This window comes from Quercus lobata, chromosome 5 (assembly GCF_001633185.2).
Source record: "Quercus lobata isolate SW786 chromosome 5, ValleyOak3.0 Primary Assembly, whole genome shotgun sequence".
Taxonomy (NCBI): domain Eukaryota; kingdom Viridiplantae; phylum Streptophyta; class Magnoliopsida; order Fagales; family Fagaceae; genus Quercus; species Quercus lobata.
Window position 1 is genome coordinate 27,533,402 of NC_044908.1, and position 19,269 is coordinate 27,552,670.

The following is a 19,269-nucleotide window of genomic DNA, read 5'->3' on the forward strand; positions in this document are numbered from 1 at the left end:
TTTGATGTCATAAGCCCATACCCGTTCATGTTTTGGGCATGCTCCTGACACTTCAGCATGCCAAGCATGGCAGCATTAAATTTTGGCGACGCCCCTGTCTCTCACGTTCAACGATGAGATGTGAATCGAACGGTAGGGGGTCTATCTCGTTTCACGAGCGGGAACTTTCCCGCTCATAACTTCTGCACGACTATAAAGGAATTCTCAAATCAATTCTCTTTCTTACCTTCAGCGATCACACAATTCTAGAGCTTATACACTGAACCTGTCTTTCTCCTTTTTCGTCTTTTTCCTGGCATCTACAAATACTAAAATCCTGTCCAAGGACCCTCTTTCAAACCTGTAAGTTTTCTTAAAACCTTTACCACTTTCATCTTAAACTCGTTAATTTCTCTACTAAGTCCTTTAGGAAAATGGGGAAAAATGAGGGTAAGTTTCGTTGTCTAGTTGAGTCCGAGGAAAGTATGAGAAATTTCCGCTCTAAGTATAGGATTCCTTCAACAGTGGGTATGAGGTACGCAGCCCAAGGGGAATGGGCCGATGCTAGAAAAACAGGGGAAGTGGTTATTCCCATGATTGCCTTCATAGAAGGTGGGATGACCATCCCCATGGGTAAGATTACTAAGAGCTACCTTAGGTTCTTTAGGTTATCCCCCACTCAGTGTGCCCCAAACATGTTTAGGGTCCTGGGAAGTATAGAAGTTTTGAATGAGAGAATGGACCTAAACCTAACCCATCATGACGTGAATTGGGTGTATAACCTCCACCACTTGAAGGGGCAGGGATATTATCTCAAGTCGAGATATCCCGAGGTGAGGCTAATTCAGTGCCTTCCCACCTTAAACAAGAACTTAAAGGAGGATTTCCTTATCTTTTCTGGGGAATGGCATGATGGTCTGCCATGCCCCACTGAGGAAGGAACACCAGGTGGGGATGCAATCATAGATTCATAATGTTCAGTTCATACATGTTTTTTCTTTTTCTTTTTCTTTTTTTGTTTTATTTTGAGTCTTAGTATTCTTATCCCTAATGACGCTTTATGTCAATTCAATGATTTTGCAGATAAACGTTTCACCAAGCCCAACCTTAAGTTAGTCAACAAAGCAAACTTGGATAGGGTATTGAAAGCCGAGATATACGTAAACGAAGCTGACGGCCAACTCCGAGCAACCCATTTAATCCTCGGCTACACCCCCCTCTCGTTTACTTTCCAAGCGCCGAAGTGCGTGATCAAAGCCCGCGATCCTCGACTTCACCGTATTAGTGTTGCCTTCAAGGGGTTCATCATTCCAAAAGGTATCCCACTTCCCCAGGATACATCCCGCACTGAGCCCCTTTTTGTGGCTGTCGTCTCAATAGGAGCCTCTTCATCCCAGCCTGTCCTCAGAGAAGAGGAAGTAGAAAAGAAAGAGGAAAAGGAAGAAGAAGAGGAAGAAGTTGTAGAACTCTCAGACTCCTCGGAAGATTTTGGGGTTTTTGATCAACCTATACGCTCCGAGGAAGATCTTGATGAAATGGGAATACAAAGGAAGCCCCAAAGAAGTTTAATGGAGTTGATCGAGAATCAGCCTGGGGGGAAGAATGCGCCGGGGAAATCAACGTAATCCCAGATTCCTTCTTTTCCCACCAGGTCTCCACCTCCTGCTCCTCATCCACCTTCTCATCAACCTCAACAGCTAGTCAAAGCTGATACGGCCGAATTGAAAAGGTGCAGGGAACAGAAAGGGAAAGACGTGGTGGATGTTGGCAAGTCCCGTCCGACCCGTGAGGAAGATGCCCAAAGAGCGGCAAAGCAGCAAAAGACTAGCCATCTTCCTCAGCGAGGCCAAGAGAGGTTTGACACTCAACCTCCTAAGTCTCAAGCCTGGCTGCCAGCACCCATGCATGCTGGGGAGCCCCTACGAAATGATGCATCTATTAGGGACTTCAACGGTGGCATTAGGTGTCACGTAGCCTCGGCTATAGAGGAGGCCTTGTTACTCCCAAAGGACATGGCCGAAATAAAGAACGCGAGGAAGAATGAACTCATCCTCAATAATAAAAGATACTTGGGCATGGTATAGTGCTAACTCTTTTCTTTTTCTTTTTATGATCATTACTCATTGATGTGTACTTTTTACTGACTATAGTATTAATCTCTTCCTTGTAGGTTATCCAAAATACTTTTAAGCTGGATGAGAGGCTCAATATTTGCTACAGTCAGCTAGACGATGAAAAGAAGAAATGGGCGTCGGCTGTACAAACTTTGACACAATCCGAGCAGGACTTGGCTGATGCGAGGAAAAAGTTACTTACTGAGGAGCAAGCCCACAAGAGCGCTGACTCGGCCTTGGAAGGCTATCAAAAACAGACCGAGGACCAGGGAAAGCGCTTGCATGAGGCAAATGCAGAACTAAAGACTGCCTGGGAGCAAGTTGCAGTCCTTAAGAAGCACTTGGAGGAAACCCAAAAGCTGAGGGAGCAAGCTGAAAAGTCTAGGGAGGAAGCTGAGAAAGCAAAAGTCGAGGCCGAACAGGCAATGAATGAAGCTGAGCAGAAAGGCTATGAAATCGGTGTGGCTGAGACGGAGGAGACATTAAAAGCAGAGGTGCCAATGGTGTGCCGTATCTACTGCGCCCAAACTTGGGATGAAACCCTTAAACGAGTTGGGGTTGAGGCTTCATCCAAGTTGAGGAAGCCAGAGAACGTGTTCTACCCTTAAGTAATCCGTACCTCAGCTCCTCCATCTAGTCAGGCTGAAGACACTCCCTCAACCATCAATCCTAATGAGGGGGTTTTGCCTCCAAGTCTTCCTCCTCCTGGCCAACCGGAACCGGCTAAAGGGAACAATGCCCCTCCAGAAGCTTCCTTGGACAAGACTGCAGCTGCTTTTGAGGCAGAAGTGGCCTCTCAGGGCTTTCAACAGGATTTGGCTTCCACAGTCATGTCAGCTGAGGGAGCTGCTAAGGATAAAGAGGGAGTCACCACCTCAGAGGCAGATAAATCAACCAACCAAGCTCCAAATTAAGTTGAAAAAATAAGACTTATTTTGTAATTTGATTAGGGCTTTTGTAAGGATACTTATGTTTATTTGCTTATTGTTGTTGCCGTTTTATCTTATTCTTGTACTTGTTCACTGCGTTATTTTAATTTGAATGGATTCATTTTGACTATCTTTCGTTTGCAAGAGAAAAAATAACTTATAAACATCAACAATTGGTGATTAAAAATGGGTGATAAACGTTTAATACTATGAGGTCTCAGGGAGACATTTTGGATACATATGTATTCTTTCTAATCAATTGAAACTTTAGGGAATATTCAAAAGTTGGATAAAGTTGGGTCTACAGTAATTCAATTGTACATTAGATGATGTTCAAAGGCTTCTATTTAATACTTCAGTAGGTATTATAGGGCATCAATTTTCACTAAGTTTGTGGTTCAAGGACCTGACATAACTTAGTTTCTGTTTAATACTTCAATAGATGTCATAGGGTATTAATTTCCACTAAGTTTGTGGTCCGAGGACCTGACATAACTTAGTTTATGTTTAATACTTCAATAAATATCATAGGGTATTAATTTTCACTAAGTTTGTGGTTCGAGGACCTGACATAACTTAGTTTCTGTTTAATACTTCAATAGATGTCATAGGGTATTAATTTTCACTAAGTTTGTGATCCGAGGACCTGACATAACTTAGTTTCTGTTTAATACTTCAATAGGTGTCATAGGGTATTAATTTCCACTAAGTTTGTGGTCCGAGGACCTGACATAACTTAGTTTCTGTTTAATACTTCAATAGATGTCATAAGGTATTAATTTCCATTAAGTTTGTGGTCTGAGGACCGGACATAACTTAGTTTCTGTTTAATACTTTAATAGGTGTCATAGGGTATTAATTTCCACTAAGTTTGTGGTCCGAGGACCTGACATAACTTAGTTTCTGTTTAATACTTCAATAGATATCATAGGGTATTAATTTCCACTAAGTTTGTGGTCCGAGGACCTGACATAACTTAGTTTCTGTTTAATACTTCAATACATATCATAGGGTATTAATTTCTACTAAATTTGTGGTCCGAGGACCTGACATAACTTAGTTTCTGTTTAATACTTCAATACATATCATAGGGTATTAATTTTCACTAAGTTTGTGGTCCGAAGACCTGACATAACTTAGTTTCTGTTTAATACTACACAAGATGCCATTAGATGTAGAAACACAAGATGCATGATCAGCATAAATTAAAAGAAAACCCAAACTCGATTACTTTCATTAATAATAATACCTCCTGAGATTATTTACATTTCAAGGATGGAGTACAGCTTTTTCATCCAGGTCTTCCAGAAAATAGGCTCATATTCCGGCTACCGAAGCAATCCGATAAGGCCCCTCCCAATTAGGCCCCAATTTTCCCCAAGCTGGATTCTTGGTGGTTCCCAGAACTTTCCTCAACACCAGATCTCCTACTGCTAATGGTCTCAGCTTTACATTAGCATCATAGCCTTGCCTAAGTTTATGTTGGTAGTAAGCCAATTGAACCATTGCACTCTCCCTTCGCTCTTCAATCAAGTCTAAACTTTTCCCCAACAGCCCATCGTTACTGTCCGAGGAAAATGTACTAGTTCTTAACATTTGGAATCCAGTTTTCAAAGGGATGACGACCTCAGCTCCATAGGTCATGGAAAAAGGAATCTCCCCTATTGATCGTCGAGGCATTGTTCGATAGGTCCAGAGAACATGTGGCAATTCCTCTAGCCATTTTCCTTTTGCATCATCCAGTCTCTTCTTAAGTCCATTGACTATTACTTTGTTAACAGCTTCAGCTTGTCCATTCCCTTGAGGATAAGCCAGGGTGGAATATCTATTTTTTATACCTAAGTCTGAACAGTATTGCCTAAAGGCCTTACTATCAAATTGAAGGCCATTATCTGAGACAAGAGTGCGCGGAGTTCCAAATCGCGTAACAATATTCTTCCAAATAAACCTCTTAACATCTACGTCTCTGATGTTAGCCAAAGGTTCAGTTTCGACCTATTTAGTAAAGTAATCCATGCCGACCAGCAGATACTTTTTGTTTCCTAAGGCTTTAGGAAAAGGACCGACAATATCTAACCCCCATTGAGCAAAAGGCCAAGGGCTGGACAGAGGGTTAAGAATTCCTCCAGGCTGGTGGATGTTTGGGGCGAACCTTTGACACTAGTCGCATTTTCTAACATAATCCTACGCTTCCTTCTGCATATTTGGCCACCAATATCCTTGAGCAATGGCCCGGTGTGATAGGGACCTTCCCCCTGTATGACTTCCACAAATGCCCTTATGCAGCTCCTCTAGGAGTGTCTCTGACATCTCGGGATGTACACAAAATAGGTACGGCCCAGAAAGGGACCGTTTATATAGCTTTTTGTCCTCGGATAACCAAAACCGAGGAGCTTTCCTCCGTATTTTATCAGCTTCTATTTTCTCTTCGGGCAAGATGTCACTTTTGAGAAATTTCAATATGGGATCCATCCAGCTCGACGCTAGATTGACTTGATGAATCTGACATACGTCCCTTTCTGGTGAGGTGGGTGTATACAAATCTTCGACGATTATCACTCGAGGAAAATTCCGTGTTGAAGAGGTGGCAAGGGTTGCCAGGGAATCGACATGGGTATTTTCACCTCAGGGGATATGCGACAAGACGAAAGATTCAAATTTCATTTGCATACGCCTAACTTGACTCAAATACCCCTGCATTCTTGGATCTCGGTTTTCCAGTTCTCCTTTCACTTGGCCGACTACCAATCTTGAATCCGAGAATAATTCTGCTATCTTTCCACCCATTTTTTGGACCATACTCATTCCCATCAATAAAGCTTCGTATTCTGCTTCATTGTTAGTAGCCGAGAATCCCAACCTCAAGGATTTCTCAATGGTGATCTCTTCAGGCGATATCAAAACTAGCCCCAATCCTGCCCCCCGTTGGTTTGCTGCTCCGTCCACATATACCCTCCAGGAGGCACCGCCTTGTGTGGATATCAGACCAACCGATTTTTCATCCATGTCATTTTGCTTCATGTTAGCTTCCTCTGGATACTCGGCGAACTCAGCTACCAGATCGACAAGGACTTGGCCTTTCACAGAGGTGCGAGGCATATACTTGATGTCAAAAGCACCTAGGATTGTGCCCCACTTAGCGATTCTCTCAGTGTAATCTGCACTTCTAAGTATGGACTTGAGAGGTAACTGGGTCAAGACAACCACTGTATGGGCTTGAAAGTAATGCGGAAGTTTGCGTGTTGCCTAGACCACTGCCAAGATGGCCTTTTCTAATGATAAGTATCTCACCTCGGCTTCATGAAGGGACTTACTTACGTAATAAACTGGTCTTTGTACGCCGCTGTCCTCTCGTATTAAGACAAAACTAACTGCATGAGGGGCAACTGCTAGATAGGCAAACAGCACCTCATCCACCTCAGGACTAGACATGATAGGTGGCCTGGACAGGTACTCCTTCAGCTGCTGAAACACCACAGCACACTCCTCGGTCCATTCAAATCCTTTCCACTTATGCAGTAGAAGGAAAAAGGGACGGCACCTCTCAGCCGACCTAGAGATAAATCGGTTCAAAGCAACAGTCATTCCAGTCAGTTTCTGCACCTCTTTTGGATTCCGAGGTGCTTGTAAATCGTTGGTGGCCTTAATCTGATCTGGGTTCACTTCAATTTCTCTATGAGTCACCATGTATCCCAAGAACCTCCCGGAGCCTACACCAAAGGAACACTTTGAAGCATTCAGGCGTAGCTTATGCTTTCTCAGTATTCCAAAAATGTTCGTGAGATCTTCCACATGATCGGACACCACCTTACTCTTCACTACCATGTCATCAATATAGACTTCAATGTTTCTGCCCAGTTGCGGTTCGAACATTTTAGTCATCATCCGTTGATAGGTAGATCCTGCATTTTTCAAACCGAATGGCATCACTTTATAATGATAGTTTCCAATAGGGGTGACAAAAGCCGTCTTCTCTTGATCGTCCAATGCTAACAGTATTTGGTGATATCTTTGAAAGGCATCCAAAAAACTCATCTGGGGATGACTAACGGTTGCATCCACCAACTGATCTATCTTTGGCATGAGGAAAGGATCCTTCGGACAGGCCTTATTGAGGTCCGTGAAATCCACGCACACTCGCCACTTTCTTGTCTTCTTCTTTACCACCACCGTATTGGCTAACCATTGTGGGTAAAAAACTTCTTTGATAGCCCCAGCCTGCTTGAGCTTGGCTACCTCACTTCTGACGGCTTCAGCGTGCTCTTTTGATGGTCGCCAAGGTGATTGTCTTTTGGGAATAACGGAAGGATTCACGTTGAGTCGATGACAAATGAAATTCGGATCTACACCTGGGGCTTCATATGGACTCCATGCAAACACATCTACATTTTCTCGGAGGAATTCCAGCAATCGCTCCTTCTCTTGTAAAGGCAGTTTAGCCCCAACCTGGAAGAATCTTTCCGGATCATCAGCAACAATTACCCTCTCCAAATCTTCACACTTTACCTCGTCGACTGGTCCATCTAAGAGTAATGCTGGGGGTTTTAATTGCTATAATCCATTATCAGCGGTAGCCGAGGTCTCTGCCCCTGGCCGATGTTGTATAGCCGCTACCAGGCACTGCCGAGCTGCAACCTGGCTTCCTACTATCTCCAATACTTGGCCTCCAGATGGGTACTTCAATTTCTGATGTAGAGTAGATGAGACTGCTCCCAGGGTATGAAGCCAAGGTCATAATAGCTGTGTATGGAGAGAAAAAGTCTACAACAATGAAGTCCACCTCCACCACATCCATACCGGTTTGCACAGGTAGTCTGATCTGTCCTTTTGGAGCGACCATCCTTCCCTCAAAACTCACCAGAGGGGAACTGTAGGCTGCTAAGTCCTCTAACTTCAGACCTAGCCCCTTATACAAATCTGGGTACATTATATCTACAGCACTACCTTAATCAATCATCACCCTTTTGACATCGTACCCACCAATTCTCAGCGTGACCACTAGAGCATCATCATGGGGCTGTATGGTTCCAACCTTGTCCTCATCCGAAAAGCCCAAAATCAGGGGAATGTCCACCCTGGCTCTCTTCGACGGTTGGCAATGATCCTCGGCCGGAGGTCGGAACACCGACAGTACCCTGGAAGGACAAGATCCAGTCCTCCCTGGGGTAGCAAAAATAACGTTTATCATACCAAAGGGGAGTCTTGAAGAAGCGTCCCCACGCATTTCTGAGCCTGCCTGGCTTACCCTACCACTGGAATGATGCAATAGTTGCTTCAATTCCCCCTCTCGGACCAACTGCTCCAAATGGTTCCATAAGTTCCTGCAATCCTCCGTCGTGTGTCCATGATCCTGATGATAGTGGCAATAAAGGTTCAGGTTGCATCTCTTAGGCTCTCCTGCCATCTTGTTTGGCCACTTAAAAAATGGCTCATTCTTTATCTTCTCTAATACCTGCTGCACCGGCTCCCAAAACACTACATTAACCACCTGGGTGTCAGCAGAACCTGATTGCCCAACAAAGTCTTTCCGAGGTCGGTTACTATTGTAATGGTCCGACCTGAAATCTCTCCTCTCCTGAGGGATTACCTTAGCCTTTCCTTTTCCCTAGAGTTGGTCTTCTTCTACTCTTCTGTACTTATCAATCCTATCCGTCAATTGGTGTACACTGGCAACAGGTTTACCAATTAGAGATTTCCTTAAATCATGCTCGGTTGGGAGGCCAGCCTTGAAGGTACTTATGGCCACATCATCATGCTCTCCTTCTATTTCATTAAACATTTCCCAGTATCTATCTGAATAAGCCTTGAGAGTCTCTCCCTCTCGCATGGACATAGACAGCAAGGATCCCAAAGGCCGAGGAACCCTACTGCAAGTGAAAAAACATGTGTCAAAAGCCCGGGTAAGCTTTTTGAAGGACTCAATAGAGTTGGCCCTTAAACCGTTGAACCATCTCATCGCCACCGGACCCAAACTTGATGGAAAGACCTTGCACATCAAGGCCTCGTCCCTGGAGTAGATAGCCATCTTTTGGCTAAAATGGCTAACGTATTCTACTGGGTCTGACCGGCCATCATATAGGGTGAATGTAGGCTGGTGGAATCGCCGAGGAAGGATTGCATCGTCTATATTCCTTGTGAAGGGTGATTTGGAGACTTGGCTTAACGCTTTGTTCATAGCGTTGTTCTCCAAACCCCTGCTAGGCGGGCTTTTGTACCTATGTCGATGGCCGTGCTCCTCTTCATAGGAGAAATTCTCACTAGGCGGAGTTTTGGACCTCCGCCTATAACTAGCTCCATCCGTCTCCTCGGATGATGGTTCAAAGCAAGGTGGGGAACGTTCTCGCCAGGGCATGGCGCAACCCTCTTTTCAACTCGTCAATCTCATGTTGCAGGTTCCTGTCATTTTTTGCATGGGAAACATGACTCTTCCCACGAGAGCGACTTTTGGTGGTATGAATTGTGCGCACACTCCCCTCACGGCCTTCTCTCCGTTCGGGACTCCGGTGCGGATCACCATACTGGGAGCCCCTTGACTCTGCTTGGTGTGGGTTGGCATCTACCTGATGTGGTCCTGCTGCGTAGTGATGTAGACCTGCTTCCTCCATCATGAACGTTACACCGGATTTCTTTTAAGTTAGATCAAGCTCTTCCCACAGACGATGCCAATTGTAAGGACTCAATTTGCAGGTTCCTGTCATTTTTTGCATGGGAAACATGACTCTTCCCACGAGAGCGACTTTTGGTGGTATGAGTTGTGCGCACACTCCCCTCACGGCCTTCTCTCCGTTCGGGACTCCGGTGCGGATCACCATGCTGGGAGCCCCTTGACTCTGCTTGGTGTGGGTTGGCATCTACCTGATGTGGTCCTGCTGCGTAGCAATGTAGACCTGCTTCCTCCATCATGAACGTTACACCGGATTTCTTTTAAGTTAGATCAAGCTCTTCCCACAGACGATGCCAATTGTAAGGACTCAATTTGTAGCGATCCCAAATTCGTATTGGGTTCGAACGTTAAAGGCCCAAACAATAAATTTGTAGAGCGTGGATGTTAAAGAACTAGGTTAACTCCAAAAGAAAAATGATTAAACTTAACGTTTATAGATGGATAAACACTAATATAACGATCAATTTCTCCTTGAAACAAGTTCAGTTCTTTATTTCATAAGGTTTTTTTCTATGTACTACTCGTTTAGAAGTCCCGATCCCCTTCCCAATGCATTCTTCCATGTTATATATTGCCATTTTGGTGTCATCTTCACCACACACGTGTAGGTTGGGTTCAGGGGATCCCTTCCTGTCCCATCCAACACCTTCTGGAACCTCCAACCAGCAGCTGTAAGGCTGCCTCATCACTGTTCAGGCATCACCTCCACATTAATGCGGCTAGAGAGTTGGTTGAGAGGCAATTAATGTGGAGGCAACTGTTGTTAAAGATATTCGTTTACCTTTTCTTTCTTACCCTTGGTCCCATGTCCCACCTTTAGTGGTAATGTAGCTCTGAAGTATGTTTGTAACAATATGGCGTTTAGGTCGTCCTCGGACTCATATTGCCAATAAGGATTTTGTCCTCGGACGAATACTGAACTCACCTCACGTGATATCTACTCTTCCTTTCATTTGGTTACCCTTATAACCTAATATGGGCCTCCTCGGACAGTTTTACGTCCTCGGATGGGCCACAGGCCCAGTTAACAAGATTTTAATAATTTATTGATTAACCGGCCCCCACAGTTTGTATTACCTATAAGCAAACAAAGAGTCATTCTTATAGCATTTGATGACTTTTATATTCAGTAAACCCATTTAGAAAAGACTTTGATTTTTATTATTATTATTATTATTATTATTAGAGTCACAATTTTTAGATAGTTTATTTTGTTTTGGCAAAGATGACGTGGTAATGAAAATAAAGATTAATTGTAGTATAAGTATATTATATATCTTGTCATTTTTTTGGTACTATGCACCCTAATATGAAGTATTCATTATGCAAATTATTGTTCTTTATATCAACTTCAAAAATCAAGGTGGAAATAAAAAAATCAAAAAATCAAAAAAAAAAAAAAAAACACCCCCACAATTGCTAGAACATTTGAATTTTTATTATTATTATTAAATATTAGTTTTTTCTTTCTTTCTTTTCATTGGAACTGATCGGTGAAGAATTTGGGCTCTTATCATTGCCTAAATTTCGTTTTACTATCGTCATTGTTGCAATAAATCCAATAAAACACACCAATTTATGAATGAAGTTTACTAACATAATAGTACTCTTAAATATTCATTCTTCCTTTTTTTTCCCCTACATGAACATGGCCATTTTTGTTTTTTTTAATTCTTCTTTTAGTTATTTTATCAAACACGTGGAAATATAGAATTACAAATATTTGGATTACCTTCAACATTGAAATAGAGAGCAAACCACTTTCTTGGCAGCATTTCATTGTAAAAGAGACCAAAAAAAAAAAACACTCACACACACACATAACACTGCAATATATAAAATACACTTGACATACCATATGGTTTGAAGGAACAAAACGATATCCCCATTTAAGAATATAGCCTTGTAGTTCTAAAAGGAGCTCTATACTTGCAGGAGTTAAATCCAAAATCATTCCCTTTTTGGTTAAGAGAAATTGATGACTTCTAACGGTTTATATATCTTCTATTCAATGTATCTCTCTAATTTTATAGGGGTAGTGGCAATTGAATATTATGAACTAGTTGGATTCAATGAGAAGAGTAAGAGGCAATAAAGGAGGAGATAGAGTTTGAGGCATTAAAGAGCTTACATGGGAAGTTTAAAATAGTGGAGATAGAAAGTCATAGGCGTTATGGAAGTTGAAGTGAAAACTGTAAAAGCGTTATGGAAGTTGAAGTGAAAACTGCAAAAAGTTAAAAGACTAATAGAAAAAGAATGAAAATAAAATAATGGCAAGGCTGCTGATGTGGCTCAACTGAAGCGTAGCAACAATAAATGCTACGCTTCATCTTTTATATAGATATAGATATAGATATAGATACATACTGCACCTATTTATTGCAGGGAAAATACACTTTTAGTTCCTACATTTTGGGTCAATTCTCATTTTGGTCCCTAAATTGATTTTGCGGCTACCCCAGTCCCTGAAAACATAAAATCGTTTCTGTTTTGGTCCCTGCCATCAACTCACTAACAGAAAAGTCCTACGTGGCAAACAGAATGCCCTGTTTGCATAGTAAATACTGATATGGCTGATAAAATAATAATAATAACAATAATAATAAACTTTATTTAGCATTTTTTTAAAGTCGCATCATCATTTTATTTTATTTTTTTAATTTAATTTCTTAATTTTAATTTAAACTAAAAGTTTAATTTCTCAATTCTCATATTTTCGTGCATTTTATTTTTTCTTAACCAAACACAAAAATACAAAAGATTTGGTTTTAAGCTAGAGCTTTCCAAATCTCAAATCATATCAATTTCTTTTCCTCTTTCTCTCATTCTCTGAGCTATTCCATGGCTACCATGAGCCACCACCGACGGTGGTTTTTCTCCCAACCTTTATCCTCACGATCTCACTCTCGTTAATCCTTAGATACTTACAAATCAGCAAGGCCTCTATGGCCGAACCTTGAGCTTCTCCATGACAACCTCAACCTCATCGTACCAAATTGGTTTCTCCAACTCTCTCTTAGCATCCTTCTTTGCTCCACCACTCCGGTCACCAAAGGTCTGATCCCATCGTCTGGGATTAGCGTCACCACGCATGGAGCTCCGTCACTGGGTCGGGGTATGTAGGTCACAAATCGATTAGTGTTGGTCACAATCTCTCTGACTTGGGTTTGTTTTTCCATTTGGGTGGTGGTTTGTTTTAAATTTATGGGTTTGTTTTTTTCATGTGGGTTTGATGATTTTTCTAGGTTTATGGGTTTGATTTGTTGAAGGTTTCAGTGGAAGATGGTGTTTGGATATGGAAAATGTGAACATTGCTGGTGGTGGCCGTGGCATGCAACAAGAAGAGAATCAATTGCCCATGAGTGGGTATCTGGGTTTGTTTGAGACTTGTGTGACTGAGTTTGTTCAAATTTGGGTATCCTTGCTCTTGTTCTGGGTTTGTTTGTTTTTTTTATTTTTGGAGAGAACGTGGAGTTGTTTGTTTTTATGGGTTTTTTTGTGTGTATGTTCCCCAGAAAAATTCTGGGTTTATTGGTTTGTTGGAGATTGAGTTGGTTACTGGGTTTATGAGTTTGTTTCTTTGGTTTATTCATGGTTTGGTTTGGTTTCTTGGATTTATTTCTTGCTTTTTTTTTGGATTTGATGGAGATTAGATTTGGTTGCTAGAATTGGATTTGGGGTTTGCTGGAGATTGGTTTATTTCTTGGATTTGGAAAGAACATGAAGAACAAGTTCAATTCTTATGTTCTTACGTAAAAAAAATAATGAAATTCAAAAAAAAATGGACATAATTAAATTAGATTTAAGGTTTGTATTTTATTTTATTTTTCTTTTTTGGTTTAAATGTTTTTTTTATAATTAAAATTCTAACGTGGCATTTAAAAAATACTTAATAAAAATTTTTTTTTTTTTTGTAAGGACGCAATTTGGGCCCTAAGCCCAAAAGATAGAAGGATTTAGACCTAAAGAGTCCAATACAATGAATTTGTAGAGAGTGAGTTGGATAACTAGGCTCTAATGAGTTGAATAGCAATTATAGTGAATTCAAATGACAATAAAGTAAGAACAAACGGGTTTTATCTAAAGAAAATCGTCATCGGCACAATCCGAGGAGATCAGTTCTAGTATATATCCTTGAAATTGGTTACAAGTATAGTTCTTATTGCTACAGTATTTCTCGTTCAATTCTTCGATCCCTTTCTCTCAGAGCCTCCCTTCTATTTTATACCCACTTTTCCTTTTCATCTCCACCTTCCACGTGCATATCATATTGTTGGTGTTGATCCTTGTCCCATCAGCACCTTCCTGAAATCTTTGGGTAGTGGCTGTAAGGTTAAAAACTACTGTTCAGGTATCACTTCCTCATTAATACGGCTAGAGAGTTAGCTGCAGAACATTCAATACAGTGGTATCAGCTTTCCCTTAAATATTTCATAGACTCTCTCTCTATCATGTTCCTTCCTAATACTTATCCTCATCAATGGAATGATCCGGAACGTTGCTCTTGATGGCAAACCGCACCTTCTGACCTCGGCTTTGCTCAGTCAAGGAAGAATTCCTCCTCGGACCACTCTTTTGGACCATCATGATCAAACCTCATCCCTTCACTTACCAACACGGATTTTTATGACAGTATTTACTGTCCTCGAACTGGGCCCTTGGCCCAATATACACATAAATATATATTCCTGGGCCTATCACCTCTACACTCGTAAATTAGGCAATTTTATAGTTTACAACTTAGCTAAACATGTAAAACATATTAGATGTTTAGATGTGTGGTTGGAGGTTGTTCCTTCCCACCTACATGATGTGTTTGTAGCCAACTATGACTAATTTTTTTCTTTCTTCAATAAAAGTAGTTTGTAGTGTTTTTTTTTATATATATATAAAAATTTAAAGAAAAATATTAATAGATAAAAAAATAAAGATTATACTAGAAATATGAAATTTTGAAGTTTAATTATAAATAGTAAAACAAGAACTGAAAAGATTGATTTTGATAATTTCATTGTTGTATCTATAGACACAACTTAACAATAAAAACAACTACATTGTTGATGAAAGTATTAAAGTTAAGTCAAGTTGAATTTTTTATACAAGTATAATACAATAAAGACGAAAATACTCTTTTGTTTCCTGCATTTTGAGCCTATTCTCATTTTGGTCCATAAATTGATTTGCGCCTACCCTAATTCTTGAAGAGAGAAAACGTTTTTATTTTGGTCTCCGCTGTCAACTCACTAATAGAAAAGTCTTACGTGACAAACGAAGTTCCATGTTTGCACAATAAATACTGACATGGCTAATAAAATTGTAGGTGTGATAGGCCAAGGAATATATATTTATGTGTATATTGGGCCAAGGGCCCAGTCCGAGGACATTAAGTAGTCCGAGGACAGTAAATACTATCATAAGAATCCGTGTTGGTAAGTGAAGGGGTGAGGTCTGATCATAATGGTCCAAAAGAGTGGTCCGAGGAGGAATTCTTCCTCGGCTGAGCAAAGCCGAGGTCAGAAGATGCGGTCTGCCATCAAAAGCAACGTTCCGGACCATTCCACTGATGAGGATAAGTATCAGAAAGGAACAGGATAGAGAGAGAGTCTATGAAATATCTAAGGGAAAGTTGCTTCCACCACATTGAATGCTCCGCAGTTAACTCTCTAGCCACATTAATGAGGAAGTGATACATGAACAGTAGTTTTCAGCCTTACAGCTACTACCCAAAGATTTCAGGAAGGTACTAATGGGACAAGGATCAACACCAACAATCTGATATGCACGTGAAGGGTGGAGATGAAAAGGAAAAGTGGGTATAAAATAGAAGGGAGGCCCTGAGAGAACGGGATTGGAGAATTGAAAGAGAAATACTGTAACAATAAGAACTTGACTTGTAACCAACTTCAAAGATATATACAAGAACTGATCTCCTCGGACAGTGCCGAGGACGATTTTTTTTAGATAAAACCTGTCTGTTCTTACTTTATTGTCATTTGGATCCACTATAATTGCTATTCAACTCATTAGAGCCTAGTTATCCAACCCACTCTCTACAAATTCATTGTATTGGGCTCTTTGGGCCTAAATCCTTCTATCTTTTAGGCTTAGGACCCAAATTGCGTCCTTACAACGAGCATGAGAAAAAGAAATGCTGCTAAAGGCAATTATAGTAGGTTTTATGGAGTCTAAGAGATGGCCAAAAGATACCAAATATTTAGGGGCCATTTGGATTTCATGTTTTCCATCACCCATCACTCTGTTTTCATTACCCATAACTCAAAATTGGTGGGTCCCACGGCGGAAGGGTGTGTTTGGATTTGTTTTCAGTTTTTGTTTACATCACTCAATTCTCTGATTTTTGAGTGATGAGTCAGCAAAACTGAAAACAACTTTTGAGTATTTTTAAGTTATAGAAACTGAGTTATGATAGCATTTTGGTAAATACACACATATTTAAGAGACCCACGATTAGAGAGTAGTCAAATCCGGTTAGACCTTTTGCTCTCTCCAACACACGTTGTCTTCTTCTTCTTCTTTTTTTCTTTTTTCTTTTTTTCTTTTTTTTTTTTTCTTTCATGCTAGGTCTGGGCTTGGTTTCTCTATTCTCTTCTTCTTCTTCTTCTTTTCTTTCCTTTTCACATTAGGTTTCTAGGTTTGGTTTCTTTTTTCTTTTCTTTTTTCCTTTTTTTTTTTCTTTTCACGCTGGGTCTGGGCTTGGTTTCTCTATTCTCTTCTTCTTCTTCTTCTTTTCTTCTTTTCTTTCCTTTTCACATTGGGTTTCTGGGTTTGGTTTCTTTCTTCTTCTTTTTTCCTATTCCTTTTCACTAGATTTGGTGAGTTTGGGAATTGGGGGTTGAAGGAAAAAAGAAAAAGAAAAAAAAAAAAAAAGAAATAAGAAGTAAAAGCTATACCAAGTCAATCTGTGGGTCCCACAAAAAGTAAAATTTTTTGAGTTATCAAAGTTGGAAACAAGTGCCAAACATGACACCTTAGGAAATTGTGGTATTTTCAATGATAAGTGATGAGTTATAGAGTAATAAGTGATGAGTGAGCATTTTTTGAAATCCAAACAGCCCCTTTATCTTCATCCTTTAAGGCATTAATAATCACCTGGGGTCCCCCTCTAAGATCATAGCGGAAAATCCTAACACTTGAGCAAAGGATATTGCACGTGCTACTGCCAAAGCTTCAACATCATCTATGAAGGGAGGGAGGGAGGGAGCTGGACTTTTTCAAAGAGAGATGCTTTGACCATTCCCCTACTATCACAGATCACAACTCCAAGCCTGGCCTCTCACTAATCTCTTAAGGTAGCGCCATCAAAATTCACCTTAACAAGGTTTTCTTTAATTGAATGAATATATCTTATTGCCCATTTATAATATGTAGTATGTACACATATTAGATTTTATATAAAAATCATTTTCAATTATAATAATATAATAAATAAATTTTTTTTTTAATCTTCTTCTCTTTATTTTTGGCTAAGTAAGTGAATAAAGAAAATATATGAAACATTGTCTCTTTTATTAACTTGATTTATATACACACACTAATATATTAAATGCTTAATTAGTTGATTTTTTTAATAGGTATTTCACTGAGTTATATTAAGATAACATAATTTATGGGGACTAAGTTAAGGATATTCGTCCATGATGATCGTCCATAGTCACCGCGTCCATAACTTAATCACATCCAGAAAACCTTAAGAAGAGGAGAACAAGAACATTGTACTTAGGAACAATACAAGTCCCTTTATAATAAGACCAAGTAAGTCGTTTGTAGTACAAACGTAAGGACGACTCAATAACACTTGGTGAATTCTACAGAAGGACTTCTCATAAAGTTTCTTACGATCTGACCATTGTATACTACTCTTAAAACGTGGAAGGAGTTCCTCGTAATTCGCTCCACGTACTCCATTTACTCATCACCCACAATGGTAACGGATCCGAACAAGTAGACCCACTTCTAACTCTCTATAAAAGGAACAAGTCTTATTCACCCAAGGTAAGTCCCACCATTCGTTATTTTTCCCTTCCTTGTGTTCTAGAGAGAAAACTGACTTAAACGTCAGAGAGTCCTTGACTAGGTTACACCAGTCACTCTTGACAGTTTTTTCTTTCTTTTCAAGACGCCAATGGAGTCGATACTGTATCGTACCGGCCGGTACAGCCAGTATATTCCCTATCGGAGCTTAAAATGGTACCGAAACACTTGTGTTTTGTTTCGATTCAAATACCGGTTATACCGAGTTGTTCCGGCTATACCGAACGAAATATCACATTTCGGCCGGAAAAATCATACCGGACCGAAACATGATTTTCAGGTCAAAAAGAAAGAAAAAATTTCAAATCCAATATCTCTCTCCCCTCTTTCAGTAACATATTAACTTACGATCTCTCACTATGCTACTATCGCTGCCAAAAAATTACCACCACGTTGCCGGAGTCCCATTTCGCTGATCTCCTTCTCCTCCCACTTCTTCATCTTCTTCGTTAAATAACCTAGAACCTCTTTCTTGGCTTTTGTTTTGTTTTAGTTTGGCTTTTCAATTTCTTTTGTTTTGTCCTTTTTGTTTATGTGCTTGACAACTTTACCCAACTTTTACTACTAATAAATTCCAACTTCCAACTTCCAACTTCAGCCCCTTTATTATTAATTTATTTGAATAAAATAATTTTATATTTTTTTATTGTTTTGCGTGTCTAACATCCATTCACTTGAAGATGAATTCAACTTAACTTCCTTTTATTAAATTTTTTTTTTAATTTATGTTTTTTTTTTTAAGTGAAATCATTGATATTCAATTATAATGAATCAAAGTATAGTGCTTCCAGCGTTGGTACACCAAATATTATTAATTAGATATTTGGTTAAGAAGAAGAAATTCATTAGATATTGATATATTTGGTGCACTATAGTTGAGAAGAAATACTTGAAAGTATTATTAAGATTGTTGGGGTTTATGTCCTAAAATCTAATTTATTGGCATGTCATAAATAATTAAATTGTTTAATTATATGAGACTATCTATAAATGAACTAATGGGACATTATCTTAGTTCATGAGATGCATAATATGTGATTTATGTGATTTAGTCACAGAAGATATAAATCACAAGTTCTTTGTAAACTCAGAATTTTAGTTCATAGTCATTGATGAAATTGGGCATTTCATCTACGAAGATTATAACATATCAACTGAGATGATTTGTCTTGATCATGGAAGTAGAGACTTCTAGTTGATATGTTGATATGTTAATATGTTTTAAGAGTTAAAACATATTGAACTGGACCGTTGTGAGATTTATTGTTCTCCTAACAACTGTCAAATGAATAATAAATTTCACGACTTCTATTTACATCAACTCTAAATCCTAAGAGAATAATAAACCTGATCATGAGGTATAGGCTGCTTTGATATATCAAGAGCAAGATCTAAAGTCACGATCAAAACCTCAGTATGTTGGACAGCCATATTTAATGTTGATGGAACATATATTTTCAAGATGAAATTCATAATATCTTAACAGAGATATAAAATATTCCCTTGAGATAAGTTTAATGGGTTTGGTTAT

General features: G+C 39.7%; 1 protein-coding gene across 1 annotated transcript; it reads left to right on the forward strand.

Annotated features, from left to right (window-relative positions):
* The first annotated feature begins 413 nt into the window (after positions 1–413).
* Positions 414–3,007, forward strand: LOC115990274 (neurofilament medium polypeptide-like). Its single transcript, XM_031114121.1, has 5 exons — positions 414–429; positions 1,063–1,600; positions 1,715–1,949; positions 2,150–2,603; positions 2,718–3,007. The coding sequence occupies exons 1-5, from the start codon at positions 414–416 to the stop codon at positions 3,005–3,007; spliced, it is 1,533 nt and encodes a 510-aa protein (XP_030969981.1).
* Positions 3,008–19,269: the final 16,262 nt, after the last annotated feature.

What these genes read in the sequence shown, in the direction of transcription:
- LOC115990274 (XM_031114121.1), top strand. An exon ending in ACGGTGGCATTAGGTGTCAC is followed by an intron (nt 1,950 to 2,149) that starts GTAGCCTCGGCT and finishes TCTTCCTTGTAG; the next exon opens with GTTATCCAAAATACTTTTAA. An exon ending in AGAGGTGCCAATGGTGTGCC is followed by an intron (nt 2,604 to 2,717) that starts GTATCTACTGCG and finishes TCCGTACCTCAG; the next exon opens with CTCCTCCATCTAGTCAGGCT.